Raw genomic sequence first — 18887 nt, forward strand, 5'->3', positions numbered from 1 at the left:
TGGACAGTTGGACACACAGTCTGGCCATCACAAAAGTCTTGTTACTTATACCTCCTTATTAGTTATATGTTGTAATCCAACTGTCAAACTCAATTTATATAGCACTTCTCCATTTTACATATACATTTAATTTACGTATAGCCAGATGTATCTGTTATAAATTACTAGAATAAATTATTTAGGCAAATTGTAGACTTTCTATCATAAGCATTTTTTAAAAAAGCAGACAAGCATGTCAAAAATAGTTGTAGCTAATTCAGCTTTGAGGAGAAAAGCTTAGACTCATCTTTATGCTCATCTCTATTCTATAATTCCACAGTGTCATTTATGTATAATTTCACTGATAAGTCACTATGTCAAAATATGAAGTTAAAATGTATTCACTATGACAGAAATTATGGTCTTATGACACTGAAATCTATGACATTATCAGAGGATAAAAGATTGTGGCCAAAGGGTTAAAAAATGTAGTGTAGTTAATTAGGTAAAATCAAAGAAATCACAGTAGGAAAGCCATTCTGTATACAAGAACAATTATAACTATGTGAAACTTCAACATATAATACTATATGGTAAAATATTTAAAAAAACAAATAGTGTTCATACAGTTATTGCTTTTGTATTGTATGGTAGAAAGGGGAAATTTGAAGCACTCTGTGATCCTGAACTTCAATTTTAACACTTATCACAGAATTTGGACAGAAGACTATGTTTTTAAGTTGTTCAAGCAATTATAATAATCTCATTTGAATTGCAAAACGTTTTACATGGGAAAAAAAATGCAGACAGAGAATCACAGAATAGCTGTGGTTGGAAGGGACATGATGACTCCGGAGGTCATCTAGTCCAACCCCCCTGGTCAAGCAGGGACAAGCTTGCCCAGAACCATCTCCAGGTAGCTTTTGAATTTCTCTCAGGAGTGATATACAGTTCAAATGAAAGAATGAATAAGTAGATTAAAAATATATATATATATATCTAAAATATCTGATTTTTTAATTTGGTGAGACACTGGAAAGAGTACATATAAATATAATTACAAAAAAAAAAAAAATCCCACACCCTTCATTTTCAAAAGGTAGGGCAATAGAAATATACAAGAGTTTACTCTGCTCCTAAATGCTGAAGAATTCCTTTAAAGAAATAAAATAATTTCATAGGAAATATTGTAACTTCTTACTGAAGTTTTGAACAAGTTATTTGACTATGGTATTCCAAGACACAACACAATGATATGCAAAGCAAATAAAGACTTCAGTGTCATTAACAGTTACTTAGAAATTAAAATAGCATTCAGAGATTCAGTATTGCTATATATGAATTTCTTTGTTAGGTTTCCCACAAGTAAAGATTCTTCTAGTTGATCATGAAGTCAGAAGCTGCCCGACCATCCTCCATATCTGGAGAACAACAGAGGCAATGACTGTGGTCTGTAATGTCAAAATTTCTACTTATTTTACAAACGTAACAAGGCATTTGGCACAAGAATCTCAGTTGCAACTAGAAATTTTATTTCTTGTGGGGAAAAAACGTAACTTCCTAAACTGGAAGTATACAGTTTTTCACAGTCTACAAAACCATCTACTGAGAACAGAAAATAAGAGAAGTATTGATGTACTGGAAGGTACTGGAAGTCCGATGCTAAACAACACCCCAAGCAACAGAAGACACCTCTATGAGGACAGGGCCCTTACATGAGACACACCTGAAAACAGAGAAACGATTCTCTTCTGAGTGCATATATCCATAAGTGATGAAAGCAGTACAGACAGGAATCTTTACCCAAAGGGCAATGAGACTATGAGTTAGAGAAAAAGTGATAGACATGATCATCCTATGTTGTTTGTTTTAATACTCAGTCTCAGTAGCATTCATTTAAAGAGCAACATGATTTATTCCTTAATTCTGTGCGAATGAGATGTAGAGAAATTTCTAGATTATTTTATCTTGATACAGTTTCATAACAGAACTTTTGCTCCTACTTTTCAACTGCAAAGTAAAAAAAAAAAAAAGTTAAAATAATTTAATTGCTGTTCTGTACTTCAAGCTGTTTTATTGTATGCTGCAGGAGGAAAATATTCATTTAGAAATACATAAAAAAAACAACACTCAAATCAGTATTGTGTTCATCACATTATTTCTAAAATAACAAAACTTTAATATACAAATATAAGATTACTACATTTGTTACCACTAGTGTTAATCTGAACAATGGTATGTTATTTATTTATTCCTCAAAATGAAACTGTTTATATGCAATAGAGTACAGTTCATATTTTCTACTTTCCACTTACCCACTTTCCTACTGATTACAAAAAATTGTCATTTAGAAGGTAAATAATATTATCAGACAAGATTCTTAAAATTAAAATCATCTGATTCCCTGTTATTTAGAGAAAATATTTTGATTTTTAAAATTACATTCTATGGGGATAGTATGTATTCCTATTAAATAAAGCAAGGAATAAATTTATGAGTCAGATTATGAAAAGAAACACTCCTTTTAAAATAATCCAGCCACAGAGTGACATTACAAAATACCTACTATGAGTTGTGGGTGAATACCAAAAAAACATGCTTATTATTCAACTCAACCGACCAAAATTTTTCCTTCATATTCAGCGACTCTCCTGTATTCACTTTACATCCCAATGTCTTCTGACATTGATTAAGATTGCTGCTTATTCAGATGCTGGAGAAGGCCATATCAACTTGTAAAGTTACTCAAAAGATAACTTCTTTGATGATGTGGCATTATAAATCTGCTTTTACCTTACTACTTTTCATTCTTAAGAGAACTCTAGAAATTGTTTAGAAATTTTCTGTCAAATATTAAAAGGTTTTCAAGGGTGAAACACCTCTGAAAACATATATATATATATATGCATGTTTTGTTTTTTTTTTCTTCAAAGGAACCTGTAAGCTGAAATATAAGTATCGTAAGGTCATATCTAAAACAGTAGATAAAATGTCCTAGTGCCTGTTCTCTGCTCTCCTCAGGCTCTGGGACTCAGGCCAAACGGCATGGCACAATTTACATCCATATGGCTAAATGCTCTTATCCTCTAAAACAGTGGCTATTTCCAATGTGCCTAATGAGCATGTTTCTTGACTTATGCTAATTCCTGAACTAGTTTCTGAGAATGCTAGTTTGTACAATCCAAAACCACTTTAGTGACTGTGGTAATGCTTATCAGTATTGACCATCTTATACCAGCTCCATTGACTCTGTTAAATCTAATTAATTCTAATTTAATTTACTAATATATGTGTAGTGGTAAATTTATAGATTTTTTTTGTTTTTATAGCCTATTTTACAATCTTCATTGTTGTTATTTTCTAATATATAATTTGACAGAAGCTTTTACTTCAGATTAATAAATGTTAAATAAAAGAACACCAAGAAACTGAATATTTTTTGAACAGAACATGAAAGCAAGACAGCTCTGAGAAGGTTCTGAGTCACAGAAGGAACAAGAAAAAAGGAAAAGGGGGAAAAAAAAAAAAAAAAAGACAGCCCCTGTTATTGAGTCTAGCTAAGAAAAAGTATCCTTTCTTTGCATCACCAGAATTTCCATGGGTAGACTACTCATTCACCGAAGCACTGCCAAAAGTGTTTAAATCAAAACAAAACAACACAGTGATTTTAGTAAGATACTGAAATGCTATCACCTAAAATTGATTATAACAGCTTCCATGTGGATTAGCAAATGTTACAAATGAATGGCTTCCAAATGGTGGAATATGGCATAGCCACACAAACATGTGTGCACTTCCAAAACTGTACTAGATCTAGTTCCACTATTTCTCTTGAACATTATTTTGGAAAGAAAGCGTTGACAAATTTTTCAAATAAGGGTCATCTATAGCCATCATGGGAACTGTTGGTATAAAGGAATTATGCATTTCTTGAGATAAGTGACAATTATTGCAAATGGAGAACTTGTGGGAACTGATTTTGGAATTAGAATAAAAATCTTATTTTTTTTTTAAATTTGCTTAAAGACAGTGACATATTACTATTCTAAGATTAAAAACTATTACTCTGGTTTTATAATTTTATGTTCTCTGTCTTTAGTTTACTTATGAATCTTTATCACTGACAAATCATGTAGCATTTACTCTTCTTAAGTGAAATTCTCTGAACATTTAAAAACTGCTTTAGGGTATGTTTATACAACTGCTTGTGATCACAATGAAATGGTTTAAAAAGTGACTGTCCTTCAAACTGGTAACTGACTGGGCTCTTCTAGGCTCCTGCAATGCAGAATAAAATGTGTTGCTCCAGTCACCACTGGGAGCAATTAATCCATCATTATTTTACCCAGTATTACTAAGAAGGCAGTAAGTAACAACTTTGGAGAAGTAATTTTTGTTATTCCCTAAAATAAATGTAGTTAGTCATGTGACCACAATTACCAGTACTGTCCTAACTCACTGTTAATTTTGAGAAATAATATGACAACCTTTTTACGTATGTAAAAACAAACATTCTCAAAAGTGAAATCTCAGTTGAAAACCCACTAGAGAAAAAAAAAAAAAATAAATACAGAAGAGTTGACAAGCGAGTAAGTTTTAGTTTAGTGTTAGTCTGGCTTTGTTATTCCATCCTTGCCATTAGAAAACAATCATAGTTACTAAGTGTGGCTATCTTGCCTTGCTTTAGTCATTTCTGTAGACCTCTCAAAGGAGGTTGTAGCGAGGTAGAGGTCAGTCTCTTCTCCCAAGGACCAAGTGATAAGAAGTAATGGTCTTAAGTTGTACCAGGGGAGGCTTAGGTTGGATACGAGGAAAAAAATTCTCCACTGAAAGTGTTGTGAAGCATTGGAACAGGCTGCCCAGGAAAATGGGTTAGTCACCATCTCTGGATGTATTTAAAAGTCATGTACATGCAGTGCTTAGGGACATGGTTTATGACAGACTTGACAGTGCTAGGTTAAAGGTTGGACTTGATCTTAGAAGTCTTTTCCAACCTAAATGATTCTGTGATTCTATTCTATATTTACGGTACTTTGAGAGGAAAATCTGATCAACAGCTTGAAACTCCATTTCTTGACAACGTATATGTATGGTATTTACAAAATAACTGTTTAGTTTCCCATTATTACCATCTTTCCCCGGTTTCATATTTTACTTACCTGTACAATATATCTACATTTCAGAAAGGACAAAAGTATATATGACAGAACTTTAAAGACTAAGTCAAATGCATTCTTCATTTGTTTATCACATACTACACTGCCACTTTCTCCAGTAAGTTTTGATCTCTCAATGGATGTCCAGTCCCATCAATTTCTTTCTCTACTCTTTTGTGTATTCTATAGATCTGTTTCACAGCATCTTTTTAACACCCTCAAATTTTTGCTCCTGAATGCATGATTAACCACCTACAAAATCACTGTCTTTATAACTGAAGTACACGTTCATTCATTCATGCAGGAATTCTCACATTCAAGTGAGAATTGTTTTAAAATCATTCATTCTATTATCATCCCTATTCTAAGCACATTCATGTCTCCTCTTTCTTCTTCTGCTTTTGTTCAGCAAGATTTAGTGTCTTCTGGATTAAAAATACATGACAAGTTAAAATTAAATGACAAAATTACCTTTAATAATTTTAGTTTGCTGACAGGCATATCCCTTCTCTTATTAATAATGCCTTCTCTTGCTAGTAATGATTGGTCCACAGTAACATGAATGCTCATCACCTTCAAATTCACTTGCTATATGTCATTGGACTTTATGTAAATGTAATGTGGAGATGCACATATAATATGACTATTCATAACTCTAAGGGTACTGTTAGCAAATTACCTTGTATGCTGTTTCTTCTTCAATTAATGCAACTACAATTTATCTTTATTTCTGATCTACTAATTCTCCTTGGGGTACAGGGTAAAACATGTAAACAGCTTAATGTAAAATATCTGAAAAACAAAAATAAATAACAAGTTTTGCAATGGGAAGAAAAATAAAAAAAAAAAAAAAAGAGGGTTAATCAAATCTGACCAGTTTGGACACCTACTACAAGGTCGTCTTCATTGGAAGTGTTCTTTATTGCTTGGAAGATTTATTAAAAGAATGTATACCTCTAGGCCATTTTTCCTACAAAGAATGAACATGAAACTTTTTTTTATTTTTTTAAGGACATAGCTATGTGAAACTAATTCATTTGCAGACCGCTGGAAACACAAAAAGAAAGTGTCAGGAATCTGACTCCTAAAAAGAGACCGTGAGATTAACTACTTTCATATCTTTACTTAACTAACAGAAAAAGAAAAAGAGCCATGAGCACTTTCAAGCAAAGTTTCTATAGTTATTCAAGCTTTGCATGGTTATTAATCTGGGGAAACTGCAAGAGGTGAGGAGTTCAGAAACATGTTGTTCAATGAACAAAAATACAATGCAATACAGTATGCTGTAGTGTGCAACAGACATGTGACAGTTTACCCAAGTTTATTATTATCTTGGCTACATTTCATGGTTTGCCCCCTTTGGTAAGGATGGAAGTGTGTAAGGCATCAAAATGTTTCCCTTCAGCAACTTAGAGATGTGTATTTTCACAAGTCTGTTCATATGTTCACGCCAACACCATATAAGTAGTCCGACATCATTGACTAATAAACTAATGATTTAATTATTATTCTTTGTATTGTGTATTGAATACGAGCAAGGTCCCTAAAACTCCAACAGAGAATACCTTTTATTTTTCCTGCATGGAGGAGAAAGGTTACACCTTACCACACTAAGTCTAGACAACCTAAACAGTTAAGTTAATGATTTTACATAACAGAAGTTTCAATTGAAACTTAAAAGACATTTGTCTTCACCTTGTCATGCCTCAAATATGTCCTTCCCTCACTGGCATATGTCAAAAGTGTTTTCAGGGAGACAAGAAGAAAAGAAATTCTGAAAAACTAAGTAAAACAGTTTCATCTTTTTACGTCATGTTAAGGAAACCAATTTATTCATGTATTATATGTAGTGACAACAGATACTTCTCTGGTGTAGTTTCTTCATGGTCTAGCTCTTGTTTAGTGTACATCAACAAAATACTTTCTTTATACTTATGAATGTGATCTGAATAAGAAGATTAAAGATCTTTCCAGATTTATGATAGTGTTCATACATCTTCACACATGTGTAAGATGCTTGTAAAAAAGCAGGTATACATACCAAATTAATGTATCTCTTAGCTGCAAAAAATGTTTATGAACCAGAACATGAAAGAATCAAGTAATGTTACAATGCATATCAAAACCTACAAAGAATACACCGAAGAGTTGAGAATTTAATTATTAAAAACAATAATAATCCAAGACAATTTCAGTTACTGACATAATTGAAATAACAAAGTCTGAATAACAACCTAAAATATTTTTTACTTTTTTTCTTCATAATTGTTTTCTAGTTTGTACCAGAAAGCTGATAAAAAACTCAATCACTTTGTTGGATGATACTTTAATATATTCATTGAGTGACCTCTGAAGTATACGTAGAAAAAAAAATGTTACAATGAATTACTATTTATAATATCTAGGTAACAGAAATAAAGACATAAAATCTATGCAGTGTAGTTTAGATGAAAATAAATAAAAATCTGTCAACTGTTCACATCAAAAGATCAACTAACATACTAATTTAGAATTTAAAATGTCTAAGATTTACAATAAAGCAAGGAAAATATGCAATCCTCCTCAGAATATTTCTGAACTTCCCTAATCAATTAAAAGGTATTAGATATATACTATCTATGTATTCACTGAGTAAAACTATTTTACATGTTCATATTCCCACCTTTTAGAGCTCATAACCAGGCATTAAGTAACCAGGACTCATTATGGATGATTTCACATACATTTTCATAAGAGGTGCATTTCTAAAGTCTCTGAAATTATAAAAGTTGTCTGTCCTATTCTAGATTAAAATTTTTATGCTTTTCTTCCCACTGCTCTCCCAAGCAGTACATATTCACTCAGATCAGTTCTTGGATAAAAGTGAACCATCTCTTCTGTTTGCTTTAGAAGGATTTTTGTCTTTTTTTTTTTTTTTTAGCACTGAATACTGAGAGCAGAACTGAGGCACTAGAGAGTTTGCAGTCCAGCTGTTGTGGCATAAATCAATATTTAAAATACACAGTGGCAATTTTTCTTCCCTTGAAAGCCAGACTTTGTGTCCTGAATTTCTTGTTCTGTTAAATACAGACCTTTATCAAAGTTGAAACAGTAACCCTAATATTGGTTTGTAACTAGAAGCACAGCTTCTGTGATAAACTAAATAAAACAGTAATAAAATTGTTACTTAATGTTTGACTTCTCTGTTTCTCTGGAGGATTTTTAAAGCTGTAGTGTTTTACGAATGAGGAATTAAAACATTCCAGTTTGAGGAAAAGAATTCTTTCAACTTTTTTTTCTTGAATTCACAGAGAACTATTACCAATAAACAAACAAACAAACAAATAAATAAATAATGGATAGCTCACAAGTACATGGATAAAGCAGACCAAAGCAGAGTACCTTGAGGAGAATATATATTTTTTTTCATCACTTTCGCAGGGGTAAATCTTCTTCTTCACTTTCCTAAGGATAAATCTTCTTTTAAAATGCTACTTTCTAAAGTACAGGTGGATTGCAGGCATTCTGTACATCTTCTTATTGCTAGCAACTTTGCAGGCATCATGATTCATACGCTAGCAGCTGATGATATGCAGTTCAGTTTTACCCCTATATCCCCCTCTCCCACATTTCACCATGAAGCTTTTAATTCTGTAATTATGTCCCAGATGCACAGCATACTTTGCGATATCCGTCCCAAGTGGGCAGATGTTCCTAAGCAGATTTCTCTGTTGTGAAGGAACCTCCCTTGGGTTTAACACTGTCAGACTGCATTAAGAGCATATATAAAAGGTAAGAAGCAGACGTGTAGTGCTATTTCTGTTTCACGCACCGCCCCTCTAGCCAATGTTTTCTACTAGTGAAGTAACACTGAGCCAACAGGCTAATGAATGGAGCCTGCAGAATAAATTGTTAACCTGTAACCTCATCCAGTCAGCATGCAGTCCATTAAGTTTGTACTCCTATGATTCATGCTCTTGTGTCTACTGCTGCTGCTTCATTTGTTTCCCTTTATTTTTTCTCCCAGTATTATATAGTGGACTCAGAACCAAAATAACAACCTTCTGGGGAGAGGAGAGCAGGAGGCTACAACAGACAATTAGTGACCTGCCAACTTACTTGCATGAGGAAGACTGAAGCATCTTTTTCCCTCTGTCTCTTCACACTGATGGCCCCAGAGCACATCTGCGTCACATGCAGGGGAGGGGGCGGCTTGGTGAGAGGCACTGAGACAGATAGAAAATTGTACAGTGAGGACCTTGACAGCCTCACAGGCATTTTTTTTTAATTATTATTTTTCCCCCCTCCTACGTACAGCGTATATAAAGGAGCCCTGCTTTCACCCCGTGCCAGCTCTCTGGCTTTGCTATCGCAGATAGCCGCAGGCATGGGACTCCCCTGAGAAATGGGATGGGGAGGCGGGACGTGGAGAGAGGCTTCCAGCTGACTTCTTCTTCAGCGGCACTCGGTCACGGAGCTCCAAGAGCCAAAGGAAGAGCCACCTGCCTCCCGGAGCGGCTGCTGCCGCTGGTCCTCTCCGGGCTGTAGCTCGGCTCGCTCCCCCGTTAATCAGATCAGCGCTCCTTTGCAGCCTCTCTCACCCGCAAGTGGCTGTCTCCCCTGAGAGGTGTCTCTCATTCCTGCCTCTCTCCCCTCCCCTTTCCACCGATCGCCGTGCAAATTCTCGTCAGCTCCCTTTCTCCTTCTCCCTTCCCTGCTGGGTACCTCTCCCCTCCTCTCGGCTCTGTGCATCGCTCCCTCCATCCCTTCATCCCTCCCTCCATCCTCCCTCTCCCTCTCCCTCTCCGCGCTGCCTGTGTGCGCGCATCTCCCTCCTCCGGCCGCCCACCACCACCCCTCGCCCTGCAGGCGCAGCGCTGCCCGGAGAAGCCTCCGATCCTCCGCCGCCTCCCGGCCCTGCCCGGCCGCCCCGAGTCCCTCCTCGGCACCATGTCCGGCTCCGGCAGGAAAGACTTCGACGTGAAGCACATCCTGCGCCTCCGCTGGAAACTGTTCAGCCACCCCTCGCCGGCGGGCGGCCCGGCGGGGGGCGGCTGCCTGCCGCCCGACAGCAGCTTCGAGCACTGGGGGCCGAGCCAGAGCCGCCTGCTGAAGAGCCAGGAGAGGGGCAGCAGCGCCTTCTGGAAGAAATCCCCCTTCTCAGCCTCCTACACCGCCGCCGGGCCGCCCAACGGGACGCCGCGGCCGGGCGGGGGGCACGGGCCGGGGCCGGGTCCTCCTCCGCCGCCGCCCCGCACCGTCTTCTACGTGGAGTCCCTGGAGGAGGAAGAGGAGGAGGAGGCGGAGGCGGCGCCCGGCGGGATGGAGGTCGCCCGGGAGCCCGAGAAGCCCCCGGCGCCGGCGGAGCGGGAGGAGGCGCCGGGGGGATGCGCGGATGGCGGCAGCCGGGCAACAGGTGACGGAGGAGGGCGCAGGTACGGGCTGCGCGGCCGCGGTTTGGGGGGTGAAAGGTGGGGGGGGGGCTTGTCCTAGGCCCGATGGGGGGCGGCCGGTACCGTCCGGGAGCAGTGAGGGGGCCGCGGGCGCACGGAGGAAAGTTTGGGTTGTTGGAGGAGGGTGGTCGGAGCCGGGGGAGGAGGGCTCCTGGGCTTCCAAAGGCAGGGTTTTGGGGGCTGGGGGGCTTTGTGATGGGGAGGGAGGGCGGACCGAGGATCCCTCATGTGCCAAGGATGCTTCGGGGGACGGGACAGCGCCCCGAGCCCCGGGGGTGGTGAGCTCTCGGCATCCAACTTTCTCAGAAGTTCAGGGGAATGGTAGCGCCAGGTACCGACATGTCAGGGTGCTGAGATGTCAGGGAACAGCTGGGAAATTCAGCGAAATTGTGTCAGAGAAAAATGAGAATTTGAGTCATGAACCCAGTGACACCTGAGGAGACGTAAGAGCCAGCAAATCACATCCAGCGCCTGGTTGTTTCATATGGAAGTTCCTTGAATCTTGAGCTGCTTCACCTTCTCAGTCTCCCTGCCCTCCTCAGCACAAAGAGAAATTAAAGTCAGCAGAAGAGGGAAATGTATCTCAGACAGAGTTTCCAGAAATGCTATAATAAAGATAATAATTCCTGAGGACAAGAAACTTTTCACTGGTTTAATTCTGCCTGCCCCCATCTCCCCATTGTTAAAATAATTTAAATTTCATTTAGCTTGTCATTTATTACTTTTTCTATGGGAAATAAACATGCAGTTGTATTTATAAACAGAAACAAGACACCTGGCATTCTTATGCCACAATTTATGTTCTTCTTATTGAAAGTAAAGTTTATTGTATCAAATACTTTATTAGGTAAAGAGACAACACCATGCATTTGTTTGGATTAACATAGCTATACATATACATACATGTACATCCAACTTCACCTATGCTAAGTTTTTCTATAGACCAAAGTTGAGAAGTAGGGAATATATTCTAAAGCATATATTCTTAATTGCTTTATCAGAGTAGTAAATTTCATAGAAACTACACCATTTAAACAAATGTAGAATAGCTGATGATATTTCAAAAGTTATATTTTAAAATAAAAAGTGACACTAGTTTTCGTAAACATTGGTAGTTATTCTAAACAAGAAGATAGATGCTGATATATGATTTAATATAAAATGTTATCAAGATACACTATACAGACAGGTAAAAGAAAATTTTTCTCCAGGGTTTCGGAAAAGAATAGAAGAGATTAAAAACTGACACAAATATAATCTCAGTTTACAGATTTTATTTTGGGTGCATCACTGACCTAAGAGTCTTTGGAGATTGTTATATTGGCAGAAGCTTACTGAATTTAAATGGCACTACTTAATTTGGCTCTAAGGGTTGACTTGCTAGAATGAATTTCCTCATCACATATGTACTTGATGATACTACATCTCCAATTTACTTTTACTGTTGTTGTTTTTTTATAGTCTGTTTCTTCCACACTTTTCATTCATTGATGGTAAAACAACAAATCTCGTCATCTGTAGCTCCTAATCTTTTTGAAGTCATATGCTAAAATTTGTTTAAATTAAAAATAACGGAGATAACATTTTATTATTAATAAAAATGTCAGGTTTTGAAATATGAGAATATTTAGGATAGTTTACAGTTTGATACTTTCCTTTCTCTTTTTCCATCCAAGATCTTTTAGTTTACCTGTAGCAATTTTGAATGCTATGGCAAATACTGCAAAAATGTCAGTTCTGTACTTGAGTGTCCAGTATCTGATTACATAAAAATTCAGTGGTCTAAAAATCTTCTTATGCCCTAACAAGGGGCATCTCCATCATTCTGTAGAAATTAGTCTTTTTCGTAAATAGTGCCAAATTTTTACTTCAATATGGCTATACATATATATATATACACTATGTATAAACTGCAGTTCAGTTTTTAATGAGAGAAATTACCAAATGCATGAAGAGCCAAAATTTTTGAACTTCCAGCAAGTCTACAGACAAATATTTGCATTTTTGGTACAGTTAGTATAAAATCGTTAGCTCATGGCTCCCCTTGGTATTTTGTCCTGAACACATTTTACAACTACTTTATAACATTAGGACTGTTGGGAAAGCAGCATTTTTGTTTTGTGAAAACAGTGAGAATTCAACACCTAAATGTGTCACAGCATGGAACATATCCACAATATTTCAGACATGAGCAGGACGCCTCTGGGAGTATAGCAGTGGTATATAACATGAGGAACAGGTCAACAAGAAGGCTTTGGTTTTATGCCTTCATGCCTTGGAATAAAATATTTATTGCTACTTCTACTTTTAATAACTGTCTACAAGTGCAAATGCCTTTTTTTTGTTTTGTTTTGTTTTGTTTTTGTTTTTGTTTTTAATCTCCAGACAAGTTTTTCTGGTTGCTCCCCTCTGCTTGACGCAATTCTGTACTGGAATCATTTTTTTTCAGCCTATCTCATGTGCAGAATCCTGTCTGGGGCTATTTGTGGATTGGTAGTTAGTTTATTTTCACATCTAAGATAAACAGCTGAATGATCTTGAATTCTGAATTTTACTTTTAATATTCTGGGAGATGTTACAGGGTAGCATGGTTGGGTAATAGCACACTGTAGTTTATTTATTTATTTTGGTACACTTCTAGAGAACATCCTGTCAGGTGGATTGTACAGATTCTATGCATAATGTGCAATCCACACAAGGTTATGTGGATTGTCCCATTGGCATTAAGACTTTATATCATTGTGTATGACATAAAGTACTGACATAAATGGTCTACATTGTATATTGTATTTAAAAAGAAATGTTGTTTGAAATTGCTGGAAAGCTTACATATCAAATTGTTTCAGAGCTTGCATGTCATATTTTAAAATGACTACAGTAGATATCCAAGCACAGATTCTATTTTGATCTTAATTATATAAGAAAAAGCTGTCAGGAAAAAATAATCTATACAATGGATTTGCAATTCAGATTTATAAATCAACCCAACAAAGCTTGGAAAATATGAGTGCAAACATTTCCTGTGTAGCCATGAGCTCCTATGTGTTTATAATGGAGTTTTTCCATGATCATGTTAGCTTTTTTCATGTGATCTATTAATCAATCCACAAGATGAATGGTACTCATTTAATACTCAAGTGGTCAGTATTTTCTGTCCTCCTTGCTCAGTGAATAGTAGGATACTTCGCTTACTTTACACTGTCCAAACCTTCTCTGTGATGATGTAATTACTCATGAGCCCTCAGTACTGTTCACCACAACACTTGCTATATGCCTCACAAACTGTTCATGGGTTTGTCTTTACTACCTCTTTATTTTACAGTGGGCAAGTGAAACATAGATAACAATAAAAACAAACAAAACCAAAACAAAGCAAGACCACCACCACCAACAACAACAAAAGCAGCCACAAAACAAAAACTTGAATTGCTGGCTTTAGAGCACATAACATTTTTCTCCTACTACTTTCTGTTTTCTCAGATGCACCCATAAATGATCAGCACTTCTGCAAATCAGTTCCAGACTTCTCTGACTGTCTGCAAGAGGAATGAGGAACACAGAATTCAATTAACATTTTGTTTGAGACAGCTGCAGGAAGGATATACTAGATATGTCAAGCCCACATAAAACAATCACTGACAGTACAGAAGTCTTTCATAAAATGTACAGGTATTTGAAAATACAACTTCTGAGTGAAGGTGGGCAGTCCTCCCACTATTATATGCCATATAATAGCATGCTAAAAAGTAGGAATTGAAAGAGCTGATCTCTGTGCCCTCCTTACAAAGAAGAGTTTCAAACCCATATCTTGTTTCACTAGAAAAAGTCATGACAGAGGAGCATTTACAACTATTTCCGTTGAAATTGACAATGGGAAGTAAAGAATTCAGTATAAATTGGAGCCCAAAATGTTAAAGAGTGTAATTTTGTAAGTAATTTTGTAAATTAAACTTTAAATCTGCAATTCAAAGGCTAAGTTTACCAGTCTGTTTCACAACTATTTTTAAAATTAAATAGTTATTTAAGAAACAATAATAATGATCAAAGTAGAATCAGAAACATAAACATGTATATTTTTAGACTATGAAATCAAGATAAGCATTTCTTTCATATCTTTCTGTACTGACCCCACAAATCTCGCATGCTTTTCTCTTTTATTCTCTTCCACTTCCAAGACTAGCTCCATTTATCTTAGCACCCTACAATCTTGTGGTTAGCATGTTGCTGTAGAAAGTTATGAGTTTGAAACCTCTCTCGGTAAAGAAGAATTTCAGTGCAGTTTTCTAATATCATGAGAAAATACTGTGATGATTGTATGAACTTTAGATAAAATCATCATCAGAGTTTACATTGTAATTACTCGATATACTACTGTACATGCATCTAAGTAAATGTATCTAAGTAAAGATACATTTAGATATGCAAATATCTATGCTTACAAAAAAGAGGGGAATCACACCTTTCTATTTCTTAGTCTATCCTATGAGCTGTCAAACCTTTAGAATGTTCTTAACCAAAAATGGCAATGGCCATTCTGAGGTTCTGTCCGCTTGGTATTCTTTAGATACCAAAATATTAACTGTGGATTCTACTGTGACAGCCATATCCTAGAATTAGATACTATAAATATTAAACTTACAGGTACTCACATTTTCTGTTGATTTTGTTATTTCATATAGAATGTTCTTTTCGGAATATAATTTAGCGCTTGGGCTGGAATATTTAACACAGAACTCTGCATTTCTAGGTTACAGAATCAGAAGAGAATAATTAATTTGCCTTAACCACAAAACTGCTTTTCAACTCAGTTATGAAACTTTTTAAAATGGTTGTATAACTTCTTTACTTCTATACTTTTACTTTTGACTTTGAAAACAAAAAGGACAGGTTTCAGATGTACCACACACCACAGACTTTTTCACTCCACAGTTCTGATTTATTCTCAGAGGACTTCTGTCCTGTGCATATCATGCAATAGTATCTGATAAAAATAGTTCATGATCATATAGCTGAAGACTCTACATACAGATGGAATTAAAATAAGGTGACAAGGACAATCTAGTTCTGGAATTTTCTAACTTTGAAATCTTTGTCTTTGCTACATTAAGAATAGCATTTCTAATGTGGGATTTTAAATAGGTTTGGTTGGTTGGTTGGCTGGTTTTGGCTTGGTTTTAGAAAAGAATGGAAATAGAACATACAAGTCACTTCATGTGTTGCTATTTCTTTTGTCATCAACTAGGATGCGGGTCTGAAACTTCAGGATTCACTCTATATCTCACTGCCACTTGAACCAGTAAAATAACTGGTAGTAAAAGGAAGTTCTTATTTGTGTGGATAATTACAATGGTGACTGTGTACCCTCTCTGTAAAAGATTTGGGGATACAACAGTTGAAGGGATAGCAAGTCCTTAGAATTTTCTTCTGCATTTGAGGTCCTAGTGCCAACCACACACTCATACACTTTTCTTCTTGTCACTCCCAGACTTACTTCCATTTATTCCATCCTCTCTAAACTATTTTTGTTGTACTTATTTGTACTCATTCTAGATCTTATCCTAGCCTTACTCTCCTTTGCAGTCTTGACCTTTTTCTGTCTTATCAAGTCCTGAGTTATTTATACAGATAGTCCTACATGATTTTCCTGATTTATCTTGTTATCTGCCTCTTTAGTTTACTCACCAGGTTACTTACTGTGCCACAGAACTGTCCCTTCTTTCTTGTATTCCTTCCTAGATGCTTTCACACAGTCCAATTAAAATTCATAAAGTCTGATTGCCCTCTAGTTCCTTAACAACTCATCAGACCTCTCATTCTTCTTCTCTGACACTCTTTCCTACTCTTCATATGTCAGTATCCTTCAGAACATTTCTCAGCTCCTTTGACAGTTTTAATGGAATTCTAACAGAATTCCAATTCCTGTTTCTTCTCCAGCTCCCACTTTTACTATGTTCTGCTGATCTGTTTCCTGAATTGCTGCCAAGTTGATGGTACCATTTGCTATATCTAATGGGTCAGTGTGACACCTAAGTTTGAGTAATTCATTCTGTCAGCGCAGATTTATCTTATCTCTTTCTTAGACGTCCGTTTTAGAATAAGAGGAATTGTCATCCAGACATGCCCGTTTTTCTTCATTGAGTGTAACAGTAGTCTAGAGTGACTAATTCAGATTTGAGTGTTCAATTTAAATGTTTAATGTTCAATTAAATTTGAGAAAATGAACATCAACTGAAGTCTACATTGCAAATTCAAACTATTCTAAAAGGACAGATATAATTAAATCTTAGATTTTCTTAGCATTAATAAAGAGCATATCCCTCAACCTAATAAATGTAAGGATGCTGCTCTGAAACATGAGCCCATTAAACACACTAGAAATCAAGACTTGACAGTTATCGTTGTTGTTATTGTCTATGTACTTTATTTATTGTTATTGTCTATGTACTTTAAGCATTGGATAAAATTACATTTTTCATAGAATCAGAGATTATCCTGAGCAGGAAGGGACCCTCAAGGATCCAGCTCCTCAAGGATCCTCAATTCCATCTCCACAGAGGACTAACTAAAAATTAAAGCATATGTCTAAGAGTGTTGTCCATATGTTTCTTGAACTCCATCAGGCTTAGCGCCATGACTACTTCCCTGGGGAGCCTGTTACAGTGCTCAATCACCCTCTTAGTGAAGAAACATTTCCTAATATCCAACCAGAACCTCCCCTAACAAAGCTTCATGCTGTTCCCTAGCTAGCTGTCACTAGTTGCCAAAGAGAACAGCAACTGCCCCTCCGTCCCCCCTTGTGAGGAAACTGTAGGCCGCCACGAGGTTGCAGTTAAGTTTGCAGTTAAGTTAAACCTCAGCCTCCTCTAAGCTGAACAAAGAATCATAGAATCGTAAAATCATTCAGGTTGGAAAAGACCTCTAAGAACCTTAACCTAGTACTGAAGTCCACCAGTAAACCACGTTACTAAGTTCTAAATCTACACATTTCTTGAAGACCTCCAGGGATGGTGACTCAGCCACTTACCAGGGCATCCTACTGCAGTGCTGCACAACCCTTTCAGTAAAGAAATTGTTCCTAATATCCAACATAAACCTTCCGCAGCAAAACTTGAGGCCATTTCTCCTCATCTTATCACTTGGTGCTTAGGAGAAGTGCCTGATCCCCACCTTGCTACAACAAAGCATACACCCATTCAAGCCTTGAGCAGTCAACTTCTTCAGGAGAATGCTGTAGGAAATGGTGTCAGAAGCCTTACTGAAGTCTAGGTAGAACACATCCAGAGCCTTTCCCCCATGCACTGAGTGTGTCACCTTGTTGAAGAAGATGTAGTTCATCAAACAGGACCTGCCTTTCATAAACCCATGCTGACTGGACCTGATCACCTGGTTGTCCTGTAAGTACTGCATGATGGTACTCATTATAGTCTGCTTCATTAGCTTCCCCAGCACCAAGGTCAGACTGACAGGCCTGTAGCTCTCCAGATCCTTGTAGTGGGTTTACATGGCAAGGTTTTGGTAGCAGGGGGCCATAGGGGTGGCTTCTGTGAGAAGGATCTAGAAGCTGCCCCATGTAAGGTAAGGGACCCACTGCTGACCAGAGCTGAGCCAATAAGTGATGTTGTTTTGTGCATCTGTGAGAGCATATTTAAGACAAGGAAAAAAAAATGCTGCGCCACACAGCAGCTGGGAGAGTGAGAGGAGTGAGAAACAGCCTTGCAGGCACCAAGGTCAGTGAAGAAGGAGGGGGAGAGGTGCTCCAGGCGCCGGAGCAGGAGTCCCCTGTGGCCTGTGGTGAGGACCATGGTGAAGCAGGCTGTCCCCCTGCAGCCCATGCAGTACCACAGTGGAGCAGGATTCCACGCTGCAGCCCGTGGAGGAGACCACGGTGAAGCAGGTGGACCTGCACCGACGGAGGCTGCGGCCTGTGGAAGACCCCTCCTGGAGCAGATTCCGGGTTGGACTTGTAGCCCGTGGAGAGGAGCCCACGCAGGAGCAGGTGACCTGGCAGGAGCTGCTGCCTGTGGGGGATCCAGGTTGGAGCAGTTTGCTCCTGAGGGATGTACCCTGTGGTACGGACCCATATCTGGAGCAGTTCTTGAAGAGCTGCTGCCTGTGCGCAGCCCCTGCAGGATCAGTTCAGCAAGGACTGCATCCTGTGGGAGGGACCCCACAGCACAGGGGACGAGAGTGACCGAGAAGGAGTGGCAGAGAAGCAGCGCTATAGTCTGACCATGACCCCCATTCCCCCGTTCCCTGCGCCGCTCGGGGAGGGGAGGTGGAAGAGGGTGGATGGGGGGGAGGGTGCTTTTGGTTTCTTTCC

General features: G+C 38.0%; 1 protein-coding gene and 1 long non-coding RNA gene across 3 annotated transcripts in view; one reads left to right on the top strand and one right to left on the bottom strand.

Moving 5' to 3' along the window:
- Nucleotides 1–9926, bottom strand: part of LOC121061592 — a 29682-nt gene extending 19756 nt beyond the window's left edge. The window contains exons 1-2 of the long non-coding RNA XR_005815174.1: nucleotides 9430–9926; nucleotides 9234–9340 (exon numbers count right to left, since the gene is read on the bottom strand). This is a non-coding gene — a long non-coding RNA (uncharacterized LOC121061592). The remainder of the gene's footprint in view (nucleotides 1–9233; nucleotides 9341–9429) is intronic.
- The window catches only part of KLHL1 (kelch like family member 1), a 248999-nt gene continuing 240002 nt past the window's right edge, over nucleotides 9891–18887 (top strand). For both annotated transcript variants that reach the window (XM_040540618.1, XM_040540610.1), the window contains exon 1: nucleotides 9891–10549. In XM_040540618.1, coding sequence (XP_040396552.1) covers nucleotides 10065–10549 — 485 coding nt within the window. In that variant the 5' untranslated portion in view covers nucleotides 9891–10064. The remainder of the gene's footprint in view (nucleotides 10550–18887) is intronic.

The sequence above is a fragment of the Cygnus olor genome, chromosome 1 (assembly GCF_009769625.2).
Source record: "Cygnus olor isolate bCygOlo1 chromosome 1, bCygOlo1.pri.v2, whole genome shotgun sequence".
NCBI classification, from domain to species: Eukaryota; Metazoa; Chordata; class Aves; order Anseriformes; family Anatidae; genus Cygnus; species Cygnus olor.